Raw genomic sequence first — 19,126 nt, 5'->3', positions numbered from 1 at the left:
TCAAAATATTATTGAAATCCTAAATACACTGCTGTTTTCTAAAATACCAATCCATATTTCATTAACTACTGTGATTTTAAGAAAACTGCTCTAATTTCAAGTTTAGGCATGTTCTTCTTGGACTTACTAGTGTTGATAATTAGACTGATTTCAATTTATGGGTGGACAGAGTATTAAACCACTAAGCCTATACAAAGACTCGTATTTACAAACAATACAGAGTACAGTATTTATAAATATATTATTTCACAAAGCAATAAAATACACAATGTTGTGCCTTTTTTTCTATGATTTCTAAGGTTAGTATTATTCAGTTAACAAGACATACACAAAGCAGGTTTTGAATTCAGGATTTATTAATACAAGTCTGCTATGAGCATTGGCAGGAGTTTTGATAAAAAATCAAATGCTGTATTTTGCTATTATTATTATTATTATTATTATTATTATTATTATTATTATATAGTAAGGCATGTACCTGCTTTGATTACAACACTTTTTAACAGTCTGTTTAAATAATAGAAATGGAAATTAATATATAAAGAGAATGTTTTCCTTACCGGCTGGTTGAACTGGGATCACAATACACAACAGACAGATAAGAAGCTGACAGACAATTCTTTTTTCCATTATTATCTGAGCCTGCAGACAATTTTTAATTAAGTTACGTTAGAAATGACTGCACAGTTTTGTGTGAAGAGAAAAAGGAAGCCTCATGTGCCTTTTATCTTCCTTAGAGCAGGTGAACCTGTAGGTCCTGAAAGGTAAAAAAGAAAGGTGTGGCTCTGAAAATCTAAACAGCCCTCAAGTATAATTTATAAAGCAGATTACTCTGCGAATCTGTCATTCTTTTTATTTAAAGAAACATGATGACACATATGGGAAAGAGATTATCATTTCCCAGCACAACATAATTTTTTATGTCAACAACTGGTGGCAACAGGGTAAGGCATTGTGGAAGAAAATTTCTCCTCTGTTGCAACATACAATTCACAGTGGAACATGACATCATTTAAGTATGAGTAAACAGTGATTGCTTAATAAGCTAGGTTATCTAAGGGCTTTTATGAAATAAAGGGAAAGGGGTCAAAGATGAAATTATGGAAATGATAAATTTATATAATATACTATTCCAGTGGAGGTAGCCAGGGTAGGTCAGAATCCCTTTGTGGAAAGTGTGAAGTCTTATAGGGATAAAGGGTATCAGTGCTGGGGGTGAGGGTGGCAGGCTTGTATTCACAGACAACAATGCCTTGTGGAAGGCAAGAAACAGACTCCAATTAGATGATGGGATGAAGAGGCAGATACAGATTTTTTCAGGTGGTGCAATTTATGTAGTGCAATGTGGAGGGGAAAGATGGTATTTGCCAAGCAAGGCAGCTATATGAAGAACTTAACCTCTTCCCCTTGGGTGGAACCCCCATTTAGCAATCACATTAGCTCCAACATCAAACAGCTAAACTTGCACTTTTTAATGAGTTAAAGGTTAAAAATAACAAAAAAAATACAGAGATGTATAAATTAAGACGTATCTAAGACTGACATCAAGTGTACTTTTATATAGAACCAGAGCATGTGAATAACAAGACAAAGGGAAATCACCTTCTAGAATGACAAGCAAATACTATAAATTGCTTAAGAAATCTTATTATGTCTTGTGTTCTCCAGTGAGGCAGGTAATAAAGGTCTGTTGGAAATTAAGAAGAGATGTTGAGAGTTCTCCTAATATTACCAAGAGATGACAATTTCAATGGCCATTTTTCCATCAACACTAGACTAGACTAGAGTAGATAAATGATAGCAGCAGTTTCCATAAGATCTAATCAGAAATATAGCTAATAACAGAATCAATATTTAGGGAGAAAAAATACTGAAAATATGTTTTTGTAGGGTTCAGGACTCCCTACCCTCACATTCCTACATCTCTAAATGTTAGAACTCTGAGATTAGACAGCCTTTTCCATTCCACACTTTTTTTCTATATATATTTCATACTTACTTTTGGCAAAGAACAGGTCTAGATGAAACCAGTCTGATCATTCCCATTTTGTTAGAGAAGGGACTGGCAGTCGCAATGGAATACATCTAATAGGCAGATATCTGAATTAATGATCCAAGTACTTTTCAGTTACTAGAACAACAGGAAATGTTGTGACATAAATTTCTGTTGCAGACTTTTGTTTCTTTTCTTGTTCTCTGTTGTTCTTATGTTAAATTGTTTATTGTGTTATTCTTGTCTATTACTATGATAAAGTCTACCTAACAAACAATACTCATCTATATATATTTATAGGTAGACTGAGTTATTCAATATAACTCATTTATAGTATAAAATCATTACAGCCAAAAGTAGATATATCCCAGATCCACTTGTTACAGAAATTATTTTGGCCACCTTTTCTGAATATCATTTTCCATGATGCATAATGTATGTATCATGTTTATGGTTTTGATTGAGCAGACTGAACTATACTCTGTATGTTAACTGGGAATCTTTAAAGGAAAACTCCACCCTAGAACTAAAAAAAATGTTTTTTCATTCTATCTTTGTTTCCTGACATATTTTAACACATCAACACCACTCCAAGTGCTTTATTTGTAATTTTAGCCTGCTTTCACAACATGGCTACCAATGAGGCTTGATGTATCAATGTGATCTTGTTCTCCCTCAACCCTTTCTCTTTCCCATAATGCTTTGTATGACTCATGCCAGACATAAGGAAGTAACTGTGAATTCCTATGCCACTGACTTATATTGGGATTTGTGTGCATCACTGTTATCTTCTTTACCTTCTGTTAAAGGACTGCTTCTTTTCTGTCTTTAATCACCCTCATTTATGTTTGGCTCAGACCTTGTTTTACACTATACTTAGAAGTTATCCAACTACAGCCAGAAAAGTAACTAAATTGCAGGCCTTTGTTCAGGGTTTTCTTTTGTAGTCCAAAAGGAATTGATTCTGCAGGGGTCTCTCAGTGCAGTGACAGTTTTTAAACATCTCTGCAGTAATGTGAGGGGAGGGGAATGACATTTCCTCTTGAAATCCAAAAGAAAACCCTGAACAAAGGCCTGCAATTTAGCTACTTTCCTGGCTTTAGCTAGATAACTTCTAGGTATAGTATAAAACAAGGTCTGAGCCAAACATAAATGAGGTGATTAGGACAGAAAAGAGGTAGTCCTTTTACAGAAGGTAAAGATAACAGTGACTCACACAAATCCCATTATATCTCAATGGCATGGGAATTCACAGTTACTTCCTTATATCTGGCATGAGTCATATAAATCATTACGAGAAAGGGAAAGGGTTGAGTGAGAACAAGATCACGTTGACACATCAAGCCCCATTGGTAGCCATGCTGTGGAAAACAGGCTAAAATTGCAAATAAAGCACTTAGAGTGATTTTGAGGTGTTAAATAGGTCAGGAAACAAAGATAGAGTGAAAAAAAAGGTTTTTTAGTTCTAGGGTGGAGTTTTCCTTTAAATAAAGATATTGAAAATAGTTCTAAATATTGGCATTGTTTAGTCCTTTGGTGTCTATTCTGCAGAAACTAATTCTTTCAAACCCCAGAGGCTCAAAGTGTTACCAAACAATACCTATATAATTTAACTCAATAACTGGTGAACTTGAAAGATGAGTTTAAGGTGGAGACTATGGAAGACTGTTTTTTTATTTCTAAGCTTTTAGTTCAATTTTCCTGTTACTTTTGATTTTATTATTTTTCATTGTACTTTTCTGACAAACGGTATATGATTAGTTGTTTTCGTTGCCAGTTTATAGGGAATGCATGCTATGGATTGCTTATTAACTCAATTTCTTAGAATTATTTTTACCTTTATTTAGTTTTTTATATATTTAAGTGCATCTGATTTCACTTGTGCTGCCAGTATTTTCTGATCTTCAGCTGTGGTTATGTTGCCTTGCTTTAAAGTCCAAAATATTGTAAAACATTTTGTGACTTAGTCAATACAGAACGATATGTACGTAATGTGACAAGTTTTGTTGTATAACAAGCCCTTGGCATGTATTACAGAACTTACAAGGTGAGGTAATGCATATTACTTCCTTGTGTGTTTCTAAAAAAATAAACACATTTCTTTTCTTTTTTTTTCCAGAGTCTGAGGAAAATGAAACTAAACTGAATGAAATCTAGTACAAATCAAAGTCATTGCTTCATTTTTACTAGTGAAACATTATTTTGTGTTCGCAAGCAAATCACATTTCAAATAGCACATATTCACGTATCCAAAATTTCCATTAATAGTACTACAGCATGCAAACTACAAAGGTATACAGTTTATACTTTACTGTTAAGTATAACTCACTGTGGAAAACTAAAAGATTTTTGGCAACTAGTCAAAGAAGAAAATAGGCCTAAAAATTGCTGCATGCCTGAGCAAAGCTTGCATCTCATATTGATGGAATGTTGCCAGGTGTCCAATCTGTAAGATACTTACTGGTTCTATGAAAGGATAGAAAAGGAGAGAATAGGAAAGTAGGAAATGGAGAAATATAACAAGTAGAGGTGCACACAGAAGGGAATCATTAAGAAAAAGAAGGTTGGAGGAGAAGGGTAGGCAGCAGGTACTCACAAACAAGAAAGCAAACAAACAAACAAACAAAAAATAGTACACACAAAACAGGGGTAGATGTCCATACATGAGGGAGACATAGACTGGATAGAGACAAACTGAAGGTTGACAAATAGTGATGGAAATGTGTGAATAATTCACAAACAGTGAGTTGTGGCACAACAGAATGGGGGCACACCTGGATAGGGACTGGTTGAGGTACAAGCAGTATGCTGGTTGCCGTCCAGCCTAGAATAGATGTTAAGTTGACCCAAATGGGTGGCTCAAATGGGTCAGGGTGGCCAGTAACAGAGGCCACACTCTGCTCTGGTGGTTTGATGACAGAGGCTTGTGACCTAAGATGCTTAAGGTGACTGCCACCTGGCAGGCCATTATATCATCAACTACATCCTGTATCTCCTGCTGCACTGATGAATAGGCCTCAGCAGGCAATTGAACCAGGCTACCTGTCTGAAAGTGGTTGGTACCCCACTCGAGTGGTATTTCCACACCTTTCACTTGACGCAGCTGCAGACACAGTCGCAGGGGTCAGCTGTAGCTGAAGTACCTGTGGCTCCTCTGCTTCATGACCTGCAGGAGGGAAATATAATGAGAAGGGTAACATTAGTCCTAAAAAGGTGCATTTAATATAGGATGACTTATGAGGTATGTGCTACACTAACCAAACTATGCCACAAGTCTAAGTTACTGCCTGGGGCTGCTATCTTGATCAGCTTCATGGTCCACCCATTCTGAATGAGCAAGGTGCAAAACAGCCTCTTCACACAGGTGCAGATGAGATACAAACTTCACTGCAAAACTACACTCCCACATGGACATGCATGGGGCAGATGCATGGGAATGATGGGAATGTGACCCCACATGGACTTGTATGAGTGCAAATGCATGGGAATGATGGGAATGTGACTCCACATGGACATGTATGAGTGGAGATGCATGGGAATGATGGGATTGTGACCCCACATGGACATATATGAGTGCAAATGCATGGGAATGTGACCCCGCATGGACATGTATGAGTGCAAATGCATGGGAATGATAGGAATGTGACCCCACATGGGCATATATGAGTGTAGATGCATAGGAATGATGGGAATGTGACCACACATGGGTATGTATGAGTGTAGATACATGGAAATGGGAATGTGACCCCACATGGCTATGTATTAGTGTAGATACATGGGAATGTAACTCCACATGGACATGTAGGAGTGCAGATGTATGAGAATGTGACCCCACATGGACATGTATGAGTGCAGATGCATGGGAATGTGACCCCTCATGGCTATGCATGAGTGTAGATACATGGGAATGTAACCCCACATGGACATGTATGAGTGCAGATGCATAGGAATGATGGGAATGTGACCCCACATGGGTATGTATGAGTGTAGATACATGGGAATGGGAATGTAACCCCACATGGACATGTATGAATGCAGATGCATGGGAATGATGGGAATGTGACCCCACATAGCTATGTATTAGTGTAGATACATGGGAATGTAACTCCACATGGACATGTAGGGGTGCAGATGTATGAGAATGTGACCCCACATGGACATGTATAAGTGCTGATGCATGGGAATGTGACCCCACATGGCTATGCATGAGTGTAGATACATGGGAATGTGACCACACATGGGTATGTATAAATGTAGATACATGGAAATGGGAATGTAACCCCACATGGACATGTATGAGTGCAGATGCATGGGAATGATGGGAATGTGACCCCACATGGCTATGTATTAGTGTAGATACATGGGAATGTAAACCCACATGGACATGTAGGAGTGCAGATGTATGAGAATGTGACCCCACATGGACATGTATGAGTGCAGATGCATGGGAATGTGACCCCTCATGGCTATGCATGAGTGTAGATACATGGGAATGTAACCCCACATGGACATGTATGAGTGCAGATGCATAGAAATGATGAGAATGTGACCCCACATGGGTATGTATGAGTGTAGATACATGGGAATGGGAATGTAACCCCACATGGACATGTATGAGTGCAGATGCATGAGAATGATGGGAATGTGACCCCACATGGCTATGTATTAGTGTAGATACATGGGAATGTAACTCCACATGACATGTAGGGGTGCAGATGTATGAGAATGTGACCCCACATGGACATGTTTGAGTGCTGATGCATGGGAATGTGACCCCACATGGCTATGCATGAGTGTAGATACATAGGAATGTAACCCCACATGGACATGTATGAGTGCAGATGCATAGAAATGATGAGAATGTGACCCCACATGGGTATGTATGAGTGTAGATACATGGGAATGGGAATGTAACCCCACATGGACATGTATGAGTGCAGATGCATGAGAATGATGGGAATGTGACCCCACATGGCTATGTATTAGTGTAGATACATGGGAATGTAACTCCACATGACATGTAGGGGTGCAGATGTATGAGAATGTGACCCCACATGGACATGTTTGAGTGCTGATGCATGGGAATGTGACCCCACATGGCTATGCATGAGTGTAGATACATGGGAATGTGACCCCACATGGACATGTATGAGTGCAGATGCATGGGAATGTGACCCCACATGGCTATGCATGAGTGTAGATACATGGGAATGTAACCCCACATAGACATGTATGAGTGCAGATGCATAGAAATGATGGGAATGTGACCCCACATGGGTATGTATGAGTGTAGATACATGGGAATGGGAATGTAACCCCACATGGACATGTATGAGTGCAGATGCATGGGAATGATGGGAATGTGACCCCACATGGTTATGTATGAGTGTAGATACATGGGAATGTAACTCCACATGGACATGTAGGAGTGCAGATGCATGAGAATGTGACCCCACATGGACATGTATGAGTGCATATAACTGCTAAGTTATATTCCTACAGATAGCAGAAGCCTGACAATATTCTCACAGTCACACAAATGAACAGTTTTACAGTATCTCATAATATGCAAAGTTTCAAGATAGATAAACAAGCAACTGACACAACAGAGACAGAGATAGTCCCCATAGTAGCTCAGCTGGTATGTCCTGGTATCTTTCAAAGGAAATGGCTTTTATTAGGGAAACAGTTCTAAATTACTGAAAAAAAATTAAAATTCCTTTTAACAAACATTACGAATTTCAGATATGTATTATAATAGTTGGGGGTCTTTTCTGTCTAACCTTTGCTTCCCCTGCTGGAGATCTCAGGTTGAATATGCAGGCCATCATACTGGCATCTGCATTTCTCACGGGTCTCAGGAATGCCAGTAGCCTCTCAAAATAGCACAACAAGGTCATGGAATGCATCTGTCTTATGAAATGCACTATTATCGTTCCAGTAGCCATTGCCTGAGCTGCCTAGAGAGGAAGTAGAGCAGAAACTGTTTACTACATAGCACATCAGGTAGACATTCTCTGAGGGGGATTTGAGTCAGCAGCCATCAGCATGAAAGCCTTGTAAAACAAGATGGTGCCTTGGAATTCATGCTGGAAATATGGATTTTAAAACATTAACAGCTCGGTTAATTGCAGCTGTGAAGAGTAACATACATACATAAGCTGTCAGCATGCACGAGACCTCACTCACTATGTATCGATTGCTTGACATGGATCCCAGTTTCTTGCTCTGCTGTTGTTATTTATGCTCATATAGGAGTTAAATAACACTATGATTCAGCACAACTATAGTGCCAGATGCAATGTTAACAGCTTATGAGGTGCTTAACAATTGTTAAGCACCCTAATAAGCATTGTTAAAATCGAGTCTTGTGCTGCTGTAGCACTGAACCAGGATATCATTTAACTAATATTTGAGTGTAATACTGTTCTATGCACTACAATGGCAACTCACTGTTAGCAGTTGGTAGCTTATTGTCATTAGCAGTCAACAGGCTACAGCTATGTGTCTTGCTTCTACAGGTGTCATCATGGTCCTCAGAGGGTTTAGACAACAAACATTAGACAATTTCAGTGAAGCTGCAATGATATCTTGCTAGAGACATTCCAGGCTCTTGAGCAATGCTTGTTGAGGAGAGGGGTACTCACCATTCTATATGGGACCACATCAGAGAGAGAGTGGTCTATGACATCAGTAATGGTGGGCAGAATTGCACAACACAAGTTGGAGGGATGTCTTGGTCATAATCAGATGGAACAGGCAAGCAAAAACTGAGGGCAATGCTACTCAATGCTGGAAGTCTAAATCTCAAAATGCACTCACTCGAGGCACTCCTTAAAATGGAGAACATTGATATCTGTGCAGTGACTGAGACCTGGTTCAAGGCTCCAGAGAGCACCCCTGCACTACCAGGTTATAACTCATACCACACGTTTCGGCCATATAACCTGGACCGGAACACCAAAGGTGGAGGTGTGTCCATATTCATTAAGGATATCCACACTTCCAGGCTAGTTGCTCAGCATAATGCATCTGAGGTTATCCAAGTGCAACTAACTCTGGGCAAAACTGCAATCCAAATTGTAGCTTGCTACAGATCCCCCACCATGCCCCAGGATTCCCACTCCTCTTTTCTTGATGTACTGGAAAATATTAGGGTTCAACCAAACACCCTAATAATGGGCGATTTCAACTACCCCACCATTAACTGGGAAAAATACTCATGAGCCAACTCCTTCACACAATGCTTTCTGGAATTCATAAACTCCAGTGCCCTGAATCAACTTATCTACACCCCACCAAGGGCAACAATATCCTAGACCTAGTCATTACCAACATGAGTGACCAGTGTTCCACACCTGAAGTCAAATCCTCGTTGGCCTGATCCGACCATAAGCTAATCACCCTTGATATCCACATCCTGCTGCCACCCCCATTAAGGAAACCACAGTAAAAAATTTCTCCAAAGCTAACTTCATGCTTCTTAATACAAAAGTGGTGAACTTCATGACACCCATGCAGATGGACAATACAGTTACGACTGCTGAATCCTACACAAATGCACTCTATAAGCACTTACATGAGTGCATGGATCATGCTATCCCAAACAGAACCAAGATGCTATCCTCCAAAAAAAGGAAGCCAATCTGGTGGTCCCCTGCCATAAACAAACTGTACAACAGAAGGAAGAAATTGTTGAATAAGAGAGTAAAATCCCATGAGTGGAGGAGCTCCCTGGTCAGCCTGAGTATGAAGCTGCGATCCCTTATAAGATCCTCCAAAGCTAGCTATGAAAACAAAATCACCACTGATTCTAAGGACAGCCACAAAGCATTCTATAGCTATGTCAAGAATCTCAGTGGCAATGCCCTGATCTGCTCTGAGTTACAGCACAACGGCACGAAAATTATAGAACCAACTGATATTGCCAACATCATGGCAGATAGGTTCAGTGCTAACTTTACCCCCCTACCCACTAAAGGGCCCATATCTATACAGGAAGAATGCAGAGTCCCGTAATCACAACTACGCAGGTAAAAGCTGCACTCTCTAAAGCCAAAAACACAGCATCCATGGGACCGAAAATCATCCCAGGCTGCATTTTACACGAACTTCAGAATGAACTGGCTCCCCACCTAAGCACCATGTTCAGTCATAGCCTCACATCAGGCTTTGTACCCACTGAATGATGTACAGCAACAGTTATCCCACTCCACAAAGGGGGAGCCATCACTGATCCCGGGAACTATCGCCCTATTAGCCTGACGAGCCTGGTCTGCAAGGTCATGGAACGTATCATCATGGAACTCATAAACAAAGACATTGGTAACCTCCAAACTCTTGATCCCACCCATTTCGGGTTTGTGAAAGGCAGATAATGCCTCCTGAACCTGATTAACTTCCTTGAGGCAGTCACCAAAGCTGTAGATGAGGGTAAGGTGGTTCACACAGGCTAGCTTGACCTCGCCAAGGCTTTCAACACCATCCCCCATTCTGGAATTATAGCTAAACTCACTAAACTAGGTATAAACCCTTATGTCACAAGATGGGTTGCCAACTGGCTCACTAACAGAACCCACACTGTAAAAGTTGCACACTCCAAATCTGACTTCAAACCAGTGACAAGTGGAGTACCACAGGGTTCAGTCCTGGGACCTCTCCTGTTTGATATCTACTTCTCTGAAGTACAGGCTAACACAGAAGGCCTCTGGCTAACGAAGTTCACAAGTGACTGTCAACTAGGAGCCATAGTTGAGTCCCCAAATGATGTGGAAATCCTACAGAAGGGCCTCATTGAGAAAGATGCCTGGTGTCAGAGCCATGGCCTCAAGCTCAATGCCAAAAAGTGCATTGCCATCCCCTTTGGTAAAAATTCTGTACCCATGAACTACTACATAGACAACAGTCTACTTAACACTGAATGTGTGATAAGAGACCTTGGGACCCAGGTGGACAGTAGTCTGTCCTTTGATAGTCACATCGCCACAGTAGTCAGGAAGTCCTTCTACGTGGCACACCTCATCATAAAAGGGTTCTCATCCAGGAAAAAAGAGGTCATTGTTCCCCTCTACCCGACACTCATTAGACACATTATAGAGTACAACGCTCCTTTTAAAATGTATCTCACAAGACATCTGCAGCAGCTGGAAAGGCCACAGAAGTACCTCACAAAGAGGATTACTGGCCTCAAACAAATGCCCTACACTGACCGTCCCAAAAAACTCCAGCTTTACTCCATAGCATTTCGCCTACACCGAGTTGATCTCTGCCTAACATATAAAGCTATGTCAAACCTAGAGCTGTTGGACGTGCTACACTTAAAGAAATCCCAATCCTTCCGAGCTACACACTTTAGGGACCTAAACCTTGTCACCAAAATAAACAGGACATGCTGGAGGGATACATTCCTGTCCCAGAGACTTTCCATACTCTGGAACAGGCTACCCATCTATGTCAAGCAAAGTTCTTCATTAGCACTCTTCAAGAAAAATCCTGATGAGTGGATGGGAAATAGGAAATACACCCCAGGGATCACTTCTGTGTCTCTGCTCGACAGTGGCACAAGAAAATAACTTTGTTGGGTGGCGTAAGCCAGGGAATGTTGTTGGCTACACTTTCGTAGGCCCTCGGGCCGATAGCCTAGTACCTACCTATGAACCTATGAACTGCAAGAAGGCATGTAGCATAGCAGGGTAGAGGATTGCCATGGCAGCGGGGAGTTGGAGGGGTCACATGTCACTGTACATCTAACCAATGAAGATGAGCTTTTATTATCCCTTCATGGAGATAATTAATGTATAGGTATCAAACCTGAAGAAGGGGACAAAGGTTATGAGAGTGGGCAATCCTCCCTTATGCCAGAGGGAGATATGAGAAACCATATTGCACATCTAATAGCAGCTGTGTGCTATGTGTTGTCAGAGTCCAAATACCTCTGCACATGTATGTGACATGTTTAGAAACATAGGAGTGGTAACAGAAGTATGTGTCTGTTCAATGTCTGCATAGTGCATATCAATGTTTGCATTTACAACACAAGGCCTCACATGTAGAAAGGGTAGTCATATTCACTCAGTTCTGTCTTGTGCTGTATATTGACAATCTGGACCACTGCTAAGACAATACCTACACAGGCTAGGTTAAGACATTAGACTTATATCAGCACCAGTGAAGAGTCTAACAATGACAAGACACAGACCAAGAAACCAGCCAGCTGATACACAAGCACTGCCTGTCTCCCTCCTGGGTGGTCCTCCATCCATTACTTCAAATGAAGGTATGGCATTGCCTACACTTCAGCTACAAACCAAACAGCCTAAGTAATCATTGTTCCTGTTAGGGGGCTCCCTCATGACAGACAGCACCAGCACTATCCCCCCAAGGCTGCAGCAAGAGGAGCAGAGGAGTGTACTGCATCTGATGTGGGTATAACCAATGCTTTCACATGCACATCTATCCTGGATATGCAAACAGCACTGGCATCTCATCAGGAGGTGTGCAAGGCTATCATTAAGGCAAGGTCTGCTATTGGCAGTGCTAAAATGGAGATGATTGCTGTGGAGCATGGCTTCAGTGAAGCTGTCACTCATCTCTGTCACTGCCTTGGCAGCCCATGGAAATTAGGGATAATATGTCTCATGAGGACTAAGGTGGGATATATGGATTCTATATCCACTACTGGGTGAGAAACATGGCTTCCATATCCACTTCTGTGTAGAGGACAGCAAGTGTCACCATCAGTGCCCTGTCCAGTCATGGGTACATAACTAAGGTGATTGCATTGGAAAGTGACAGATTCTGCTCAAGTAAGGTTAACGGTGTTATACTCCACCACCCTAAGTCATGGGCAGAGATTACTGCCAGCATCAAGAGGCAGGACACTTCTGTGTCCATACAGGTTCCATTCTCACAGTAGTAGACCACAATGTCTGTGAAACAAGGAATCTGTAGTTTTGGCACTAAAGGGCAATGCATTGGTCCCAGATCACAGTCACATAAGAACTTCCCCTTCTAGTCACAGTGTCATAGGGCCACCTCTCCCAGTCAAAAGACACATAATGCCACCTATTTCTTGTCTTCAGAGGACTCTGTATATGATAGACAGTGTCCCTAGCACAAGACCTTCAGTGACATGGCCCCCGGGGTATGATGTCAGTCATGTGTCTTTGTGTCCTTTGTCCTTTGTACAATGATGATGACTGTGACCCACAACACTCTCCTTCGTGGGTGGTATATGTGGAGATGTCACAGGCACTGAGTGACTCCATCATGCATTGCCTAGCATAGCCTTGATCTAACACAGCATTTATCATTATCATGTGGGCCTGTCATAAGTCCATAAAGCTTGACTAGATACCACTGCTTCACCTACACTGTCATGTACTGTGCTCATCATCATCTGGTGGGATGTGATGTGATTGCTGCATGTTGTTTCTCAATACCACTACCATTGCTGGCTGATGTTGGTAGCTGTTGCAGGTCAGGCCTGGACAGATGGCAGGTCTGCATGTGGAACATGCAGCGTGATACAAACATATTGTAAATGGTGGTAAGGGCATACTGCAGAGCTTCACAAGATGTATTCCTGCAACTGACCCTGTCTGTAGCAAGTGGAATACATAATGACTGCCATTTCTGGTTTGTATGTGGATGGTGTTATACTGCTGTTCAGTAATGCTGTGTAGATTCCTTACATGTGTTATCCAGCAGGGGTCCATTGAGAATCCTGTATCACCTGAAACACAGTACGGACATATGAGGGAAGAGTGGCCTATATCTGTGTGTGTGTGTGTGTGTGTGTGTGTGTGTGTGTGTGTGTGTGTGTGTGTGTGTGTGTGTGTGTGTGTGTGTGTGTGTGTGTCTGTAGCTATCTATCTACTTACAGATTTGCCAACTAGATGGTCCTGTGGAATTGCTCTGTGCAGGAAGTGCATGCTAAAATCATGGGCACTGATGATCAGCCTCTTTGGGTTGACAACTACCTGTCAGTTGATGGAATGGTAGCCCTTTCTATTGATATGTTATTGTTCACAGACACCAGGTGGGCTTTTATTGTGTGCATTCTATAGCACCCAGTGTTTAGAGTGGTGGTTGATGTCATAGAAGGCATAGATGGTGGTGTCTCACTCCTCTGGTATTCTGCAGAAACAGATGTGCTTGTCCACATGTGAAAGTAGTATTATCAACAAATATACTGAGCATTCTGAAGGTTGACACGTGATATACCCACTGTGTCCTCTGCTTGCCTCTGGAAAGTTGTATGGCAAGTACAGTAAGAGTCACAAATACTTCAGTGTCTTCCAGTATAGGAAGTCCACACTTCTCTCCTGATTCTGCGTGTGGGTGGTACTTCTAAACCAGTGCCTGTATGAGATCTCTCCATGTGAAACTAGTCCATTATCTGATGGTCAGTTAGCTAGTGGTATGTAATCCTTGACTGATACCTTATTTATTTGTGCCACCTGCCACCACATTGTGCGACTAGGTTTGAGGTAGTGATGCTTATCACCAGGTTCTGGCTCATACCTCGGCTGCTCTGGGCATCTTTGGTTGCTGCAACTCTGAAAATTTTTCCATGTGCTGTTTTTTTGTTATGACATGCAACTTGCTGAACACTTAATACAGTTTATAATTATGAATTATGACCTACTTCCAAAGGTACTCATTTGCATGTCATTATGCGCCCTTTTAAACAGGATGTCTTCATAGACATGTCAGTATATGATCATTGATATGTGCCATTTCTCACATTGTTTTCCGCACTGCTGCATTACAAGCTAGTACTATAAAACCTAGACAAGCCAGAGATTTTGTTGTGTAATACCTTAAACCTTCTGTAATAGAGGCCCATGGGATAAATGCAAATGACCCTTTGTTTCAACTATATGGCTTCTGAATGTTTGTGACTTTTTACTTTTTCTTTCAAAGTCTTTGCAGAGGAAACACTTGAGTTTAGGTCTTTCTTGTAGGTTTTACTAATTGGGTTGTCTGTGTGAACTTTTTACTTTTTGGTTTAGCTAATACTATGATTCACACCTTGCTTGTGCATGCCTACTTCCCATGCATTGGTGCATTGTATCCCAACCAAGGTCTTATACTCCTCACAGGCATTATACTATAAAATTGTTATGTATGTATTTATTTAATGAAGAATTTGTTCAATCCACTTATTGCAATTTCGGGATGAATTATCTGAGTGAACTCGTTTTTAGCCATGGTCTGGACTGATCAGGGTGAAAGATACTTACCATGAAACAAATTATATTCTAACCTATAAATAAAAGTCTGACTGCAGAGTGGGAGGTATCTGTGTCACCACGATGTGAGAGGCACTAGTGATAATTACCCCCAAAAGTACTGCTTAGGTCAGGATGTAATTACACATGATTTAGAGACTTACAAATTAACTCTTAATGAGGTCTTCCTCATTATGGCTAAAGGTACCTCTGAGTTGCATTTTAGGGTCTATATTATAAAGTCTGAGCTTTAAGTAAATAAATATCTAAAGATCGACACCAAAGCAGTGAAAGCTGTAAACAACGAATGGCCAGTTACGCAAATTATTTTGTAGGGAAAGTATTTGCTAGACCGGAGGGAAAAAAAAAATTCAAACCCTAATCGAGTGGGGGCGGGGGGGCTTGCCCCCCCCCCCCCCTCACCCACCCTAACTAAATATACCAACTCCAGGATCACTCTACAGTGGAGAAAAGGGTAGATTCTCTGATAATGGCCAAGCAAATTCTTTCCCTATGAAAGAAGTTGCATAAGTGGCTGTTTGATATTTACAGCTTTTGCTGTTTAGGTGTCGATCTTTAGGTATTCGATTATCTAAAGTTTTGATCACCTAATATAGAACTGAATTTTATATGACCACTTAAACTGCACCTTACGGTGGTGGCAGTTTACATGAGCATGATGGATTCATTCTGAAGCTCAAGGCAAGCATAATAAACAATGAATTTATGAATATAGTTATGTCATTTCTAAGGGCAGAATAAATCTATCATATAAGCACTCAGGTGTTTTCACAGATTTCAATAGGTTTTTATTCCACTTTCTTGATTTCTTGTGTTTTAGGTGTTAGAAGGGGAGGTTTGACAAACATTAGATTATAAAGAATGTATGTAGCATGTTTTCTTAAATTCAAGTGTTTTTGCATGGCTGAATGAGCATTTGAGCTTTAAGGAAGTGCTGAAAAAAAATCCCTTAAAACACTGAAGTAAATTGGTATAACATTATTTGATGGTGCATTTAATTAAGTACTAAATAATACTGTATTAATAAACTTCAAAAACTCAGTTTAGGTGAAAATATTCTCTGGTTTAAAAACTATTTGCAGGACAAACCATTTCAAATCTTTGCTGATGACATACTATCCAAAAAAGTAACATACTATTCAAAAAAGATGACCTTAAACACAGGAGTGCCACAAGTCTCGGTCCTAGGACATCTACTGCTCTCATTGTTCTGAAATACATCACAGAAGACTTACCAAACAACAGATAATTAATGAACCCACATGATGTTCTTCCCATTGCATTTCACAACCCCTCCAAACTCTACAATAAACAAATCAATCATCATTTACCAACCTTTACAACTAGCTCCACAGCAATAACATTTAAATTAATAGCACCAAAACAAACATCATGTTCCTTTTTATGACTCAGACATTGACTTCACTCCATCCCTTAATCTTAACAAATTTAAAAGGGAAGATTAATGCCTCAGCCAGTGACAGGACTGTGAGTGTTATGGTGGGAGGGAAAGGTGTGCAGTGTAAAAATGTCTGGTAGGTGTACTTCTTCATTCATGTACATTGCTTTGGGTGGTGTGGGAGGTGATGAAGATGCTAGGTTTATTTTCTCAGTCACTGGCAAGTGGATGATGTGGGAGGTGAGGTGGTTAGAGCCTGGATTACCTAAGTCAGTGATGGGATTGAGTAGAGTGGGAAATAAGATGGGAAGGACATATGTTATACCACTTAGTGGGCTGCAGATAATATGGGAGGTAGGATGACCAGGAGTTATATCACCCTAATCAGTGTCAGGACAGGTGGAGTGAAGGACATGAACTGAGTGGGAAATGCACCACTTCAGTCAATCATTGGACTGTGGAAGGTGAGGTAGGGTGGTGCTGCACCGCCCTAATAACATAACTGTGCTGGCGTGAGAGATGAGCTTGATGGGATCTGTACTACCTTATGTGCACTTTAAGAGGTGAGGTAGTTGGTAGATGTGGCAAGTGATTTATTGATTGAAAAAATATCTAAAACAACTTGTGTGGCTCAAAGGACTAGGGCAACTAGTTTATCTGGTGGTGTTCAGGGTTCTAATTCAGATGTGACCACTTATTTTCCCTCTCCACATCAAGCAGAGTACCTCATTAACCCTTTTTAAGCCCACCTGGATAACTGGATGGGGAACAGAAAATACACGCCTGGGATTCCACCTGTGTCCCTGCTGGACAGTGGCATAGGGTGCTGACGTATTGGAACATGGGCTAAATTCTTGGCTAGGCATGTAAAGGCCTCAGGGCCAATAGTCTAGTGACTTCCTATGATTCTATGATCATATGCTGGGTGTTGGAGCAATACTACCACACTTAGTGACAAGGATGTGGAAGTTGTGGTAGGTGAGGTGGGCCGATGCAATACTACCTCAGTCAGTGAAACAGATGTGGAAGGTGTGGGAGGTGAGGTGGGTTGGTGCAGTACTACCTCAGTCAGTGAAAAGGATATGGAAGGTTCAGGGGTGAGGTGGGTTGCAGAGATACTGCCACAGTCAGTGACAAGGATGTGGAAGATGTGGGAGGTGAGGTGGGTTGGTGCAGTACTACCTCACTCACTGAAAAGGTTATGGAAGCTGAGGAAGGTGAGGTGAATTGTAGCCCTACTACCTCAATCAGTGACAAGACCTTTGATATTTTTTCGATTTGTGTTTTTTTTGTTGTTGTTGTTGACAGGGTAGATGATCTAATACTGCGGCTTTATTCATGCATGACCTAGATCCATCAGGCAATGCAATGTTTTAGATTGTTGGTTTTACACTAAAATAGCTACAGAGATAGATAATGCATGTGCTTCCAATGTTATTGAACTAATAATCTGATAATAAAATATGCACAGAATACATCATAGCTTTGGACAAAATATTTACAGAATTCACAGGATCATCATAGGATCATAGCAGATTACTAGGCTATCAACCTGGAGGTCATTTTTAGCCTAGCCATTTCAATCCAATGTAATACCATACTGGTACTAGTCAATACCTAAGATTGCATTTAGTGATGACTGCCCATGTCCAGGAGGGCTGTGGCTGCTATCCCCAGTAAGAATTTACAGTGCCCCAGCCACTCATCCAGGTTCGTCTTGAACAGTGTCATAGAGGTGCTCTGTTTCACACGAATTGGTAGCCTGTTCCCAAGACATGGAAATCACTGGGAGATAAATCTGTCCCTCCAGCATGTCCTATTTAAGTTGCAGGACATATTTAAGTCCCTATTCATAACAATTACATCATTTTTACATATCAAATTATTACAATTCTTTCATTTTTACACACAAGTTAGTAGAGTTTCTGTATGTACAATTTCAGTATGTGGAACAAACTAGTATGTACTGCAATATTCTTTGTTTTTGTGCTTGAAGTGTGCTATGTGACATATGCACTACACAAGTGACATCGCCCCATTCGCCTGACGAGTCTGATATGTAAGGCTATGGAGCACATTATCATGGACCTAATTAACAAGGAAATAGGGAATCTCCAAACTCTAGATCCCATACAATTTGGTTTTGTGAAAGGTAGATCATGCCTACTCAACCTAGTTGACTTCTTTGAGTCAGTCACCAGAGCTGTGAATGAAGGTAAGGCAACTCGTACAGCCTACCTTGATCTGGCCAAGGCCTTTGATACCATTCCTCACTCAGACATTATTTGGAAACTCACCAAACTAGGCATCAACTCCTATATCATTAGGGGGGTTGCAAATTGGCTCACAGACAGAACCCACAGTGTGAAAGTAGCAGACTCCAAGTCAGACTGCTGACCACTCATGAGTGGAGTCCTAAAGGATTGGTTCTGGATCCTCTCCTGTTTGGCATCTACTTCTTAGAAGTCCAGGCCAACA

General features: G+C 41.0%; 1 protein-coding gene across 5 annotated transcripts in view; it reads right to left on the bottom strand.

Annotated features, from left to right (window-relative positions):
- LOC122790904 (flocculation protein FLO11-like) overlaps positions 1–19,126 on the bottom strand; it is a 319,945-nt gene that overhangs the window by 91,827 nt on the left and 208,992 nt on the right. Inside the window, exon 1 of one of the 5 annotated variants that reach the window (XM_044058585.1) lies at positions 561–728. The exons of the other annotated variants lie outside the window; for them this stretch is intronic. Within the exon in view, the coding sequence (XP_043914520.1) occupies positions 561–630 (70 nt within the window). The 5' untranslated portion in view covers positions 631–728. Of the gene's footprint in view, positions 1–560; positions 729–19,126 lie in introns of those variants that run through there. 5 annotated transcript variants of the gene reach the window in all.

Source organism: Protopterus annectens, chromosome 16.part0 (genome assembly GCF_019279795.1).
Source record: "Protopterus annectens isolate FY-2018-M chromosome 16.part0, PAN1.0, whole genome shotgun sequence".
Lineage (NCBI taxonomy): Eukaryota > Metazoa > Chordata > Ceratodontiformes > Protopteridae > Protopterus > Protopterus annectens.
The sequence above is the reverse complement of the archived record's forward strand: the minus strand, read 5'-3'. Positions and strand labels throughout refer to the sequence as shown.